This window comes from Cynara cardunculus (assembly GCF_001531365.2).
Source record: "Cynara cardunculus var. scolymus isolate 2C chromosome LG 11, CcrdV1, whole genome shotgun sequence".
Lineage (NCBI taxonomy): Eukaryota > Viridiplantae > Streptophyta > Magnoliopsida > Asterales > Asteraceae > Cynara > Cynara cardunculus.
In genome coordinates this window covers 6460712-6463587 of record NC_037538.1, presented here as the reverse complement: position 1 = coordinate 6463587, position 2876 = coordinate 6460712, and the positions used below count along the sequence as shown (strand labels likewise).

At 41.4% G+C, this 2876-nt stretch overlaps 1 protein-coding gene across 1 annotated transcript; it reads left to right on the top strand.

The window, feature by feature from the left end:
• Nucleotides 1-315: 315 nt before the first annotated feature.
• On the top strand, nt 316-2001 carry LOC112521527 (UDP-glycosyltransferase 73E1-like). The gene has a single exon (XM_025130440.1). It carries the CDS (start codon nt 356-358, stop codon nt 1862-1864), a length of 1509 nt encoding a protein of 502 aa, XP_024986208.1. The 5' UTR covers nt 316-355; the 3' UTR covers nt 1865-2001.
• Nucleotides 2002-2876: the final 875 nt, after the last annotated feature.

Here is a 2876-nt window from a genome sequence, read left to right as displayed (position 1 = left end):
AACGAAAACCGTAACCATAGAGACGAATATGAAACATGCCGGTCCAAAATTGGTCTGAGATTTTTGGTTCAACCAGTCTGGTTAAAAGAAGATCGAGTCTTTTTTTTTCCTTTGATATAAAATTAAATAAAAAACTTATTTTAAAAATAAAAATAATTCCAATTTTAGAAAATTTCCAATGAATTATACCCAAGAATTATTGTTGTGTAGGACCTATGGTCACTTTCAAAATTCAACCTCGTTATCAACCATCCCAAAATTGTACACTACTACCTATATTCCACATAGATATAGACTACTCTAATTATAGCAAGTCAAGATACGACCATCTCAGACCCTCCATAGTCGCCGGAAAATGTCTTCACCACTCAAAAGCCTTCACTTCGCCGTCTTTCCTCTACCGGCTCAAGGCCATATGGTGCCCATGATGGACATTGCCCGAATACTAGCCCACCGTGGCGCCACCGTAACCATACTCACCACTCCAGTTAATGCCAAACGATTTAACTCGGTCATCGAAAGAGCAGTCGAAGCCAAGCTCAAACTCCAAGTAGTTGAACTCCAACTCCGATTAGCCGAAGTTGGTTTACCAGAAGGATGCGAGAGTCTTGACATGCTTTCATCAACCGACCCCTGGTTCAAGCTCCTTGGAGCCTTTGACATGTTAGAAGAACCCGCCGAACAAGTGCTCCGACGACTATCTCCGGTTCCCGATTGCATCATCTCCGACAATTTCATCCCGTGGACTTCCGATGTGGCTCGGAGGCTAAGTATTCCGAGACTTATCTTCCATGGACCAGGTTGCTTCTCGATTTTGTGCATGCACATAGTAACATCAACTAGCGTGTTAGATGGGATTGAATCAGATTCAGAACTCTTTGTGTTGCCAGGCTTGCCTGACCCAATTGAAGTTACGAAACTTCAGGCTTTCGGTCAGTCGAAGCCGAACGCAACCAAACCTCAGGTTTCTGATAACTCGGAAGCCAAAACAAAAGAGAAGAAGGGGTATATAGAACGAGTTCAAGAAGGAGAGAAAGCTGCACATGGGATTTTGGTTAACAGCTTTGAAGAGTTGGAACCTGAGTATGCTCATGAATTGGCTAAAGCAAAAGATAAAAAGATATGGTGCATAGGCCCGGTCTCGTTGTTCAACAAAAGCGATCTGGATATCGCAGAGAGAGGAAACAAGGCAGCGATCAACGAGCACGATTGCTTGAAATGGCTCGAAGGGAGGGAACCAGGGTCCGTGGTATACGTTTGCTTGGGAACTCTTACACATACTTCTTTAGAACAAATAATTGAGCTGGGGTTGGGGTTGGAAATGACCGATCTTCCATTCATATGGTGCATAAGAAACAAAACAGAAGAGCTCGAGAGATGGTTTTCCGAATCAGGATTTGAAGAAAGGGTTGGAGACCGGGGGTTGATAATCTACGGTTGGGTGCCACAAGTCTTGATACTGTCACACCGAGCCATCGGTGGTTTCCTAACTCATTGTGGATGGAACTCGACACTAGAAGCAGTCTGTGCCGGTGTACCAATGGTTACATGGCCACATTTCGCTGATCAATTCTTTAATGAAAAATTCATCATACAAGTTTTGAAGGTTGGAGTTAGAATTGGTGTGGAGATCCCTGTTGTTATGGGAGGGGAAGATACAGCTGAAACATTGGTGAAGAAGGAAGAGGTGAAGGTTGCCGTTGAGTGCTTAATGAATGGAGGAGATGAAGGAGAAGAAAGAAAGAAAAGGGCTCAGGAGCTTGCGGAAATGGCGAAAACAGCAATGAAGGATGGAGGATCTTCTATTCGCAACACGACATCTATGATTCAAGATATTACCGAACAATTGGCCATAAATGTATAGGTTTCTAAATTGTGCATGCATCTTCCATTCACTCGTATTTGTTCTACGTTATGTGTGTGTATATATGGGGCAAGTACGACTTGTCCTAATTATGCTATTTGAGTTATTCGAGTTAGTACAAATATGTGTATTCTCCAAAAGATCATGTTTAATTGTTCGGTAACATTTAAGTATAATTTTTTTACCTCTAAGTGTATATATGTTGGTAGATGTGATGGGTTACATTCCGTTCGATTTGAGCCTCTTAATTGTTGCAACTACTTGTTCATTCAACATATTTTTTTTCATTCTTATGTCGATCATTCATTTGATGTCGATACATTTTGCTCTTACTCTTAATTAAGACTATATGACGTCATATTCATTGTGACAAATTAACTCCAGGTAAGTCGAGCTACTAACCACCTATGGGGGTACCATAGGCACGTCATTGTGGCACCGCTAGTGTGACAATAATCGTGGCAGTGTGATCAGTCCACGACGTCTCCTCTTTTGTGCTCTTGTGAGAGCTATTTGGTGTGATGGATATTAGATTTAAGAAGCGTATGGGTCAGCCCTAGCATATGTGATTCGTTTGTAGGGTGGATGTCAGCGTAGTGTCCAACGCCACATCTCACATTTAGTACGTGTGGATCTGCAATCCGCGTACAGGCCTTCGTGACCATATATCTGACACTTGTCATGTTGGTTATGCATTTTCGAGCTCGATTTGTCCCTTTATTATGATTTCGTATAATTATGTTATTTGTTGATTTTACTAAGATGTTAGTATTTGTTTTGTCCGATATCTTGAGATCAATTTTGGTGTGTTTATATTACCATTTTACTATAATTGTTTATCCATTCACCGGGCATTTGGCTCGCAGTGTTTTCTTCTGTTCCTCACGCCAGGTAATCAAGGGAACGGCTAAGTCTTGTAACGGAGAGTAGACTCGGATCTCAATTTCATAGGTTCGATAGGTTTAATGCGATGTTATTCATTTATTGAAATTATTTCTTTGGCTATTAGACT

What these genes read in the sequence shown, in the direction of transcription:
- LOC112521527 (XM_025130440.1), top strand. Translation starts at nt 356, where the DNA reads ATGTCTTCACCACTCAAAAGCCTTCACTTCGCCGTCTTTCCTCTACCG.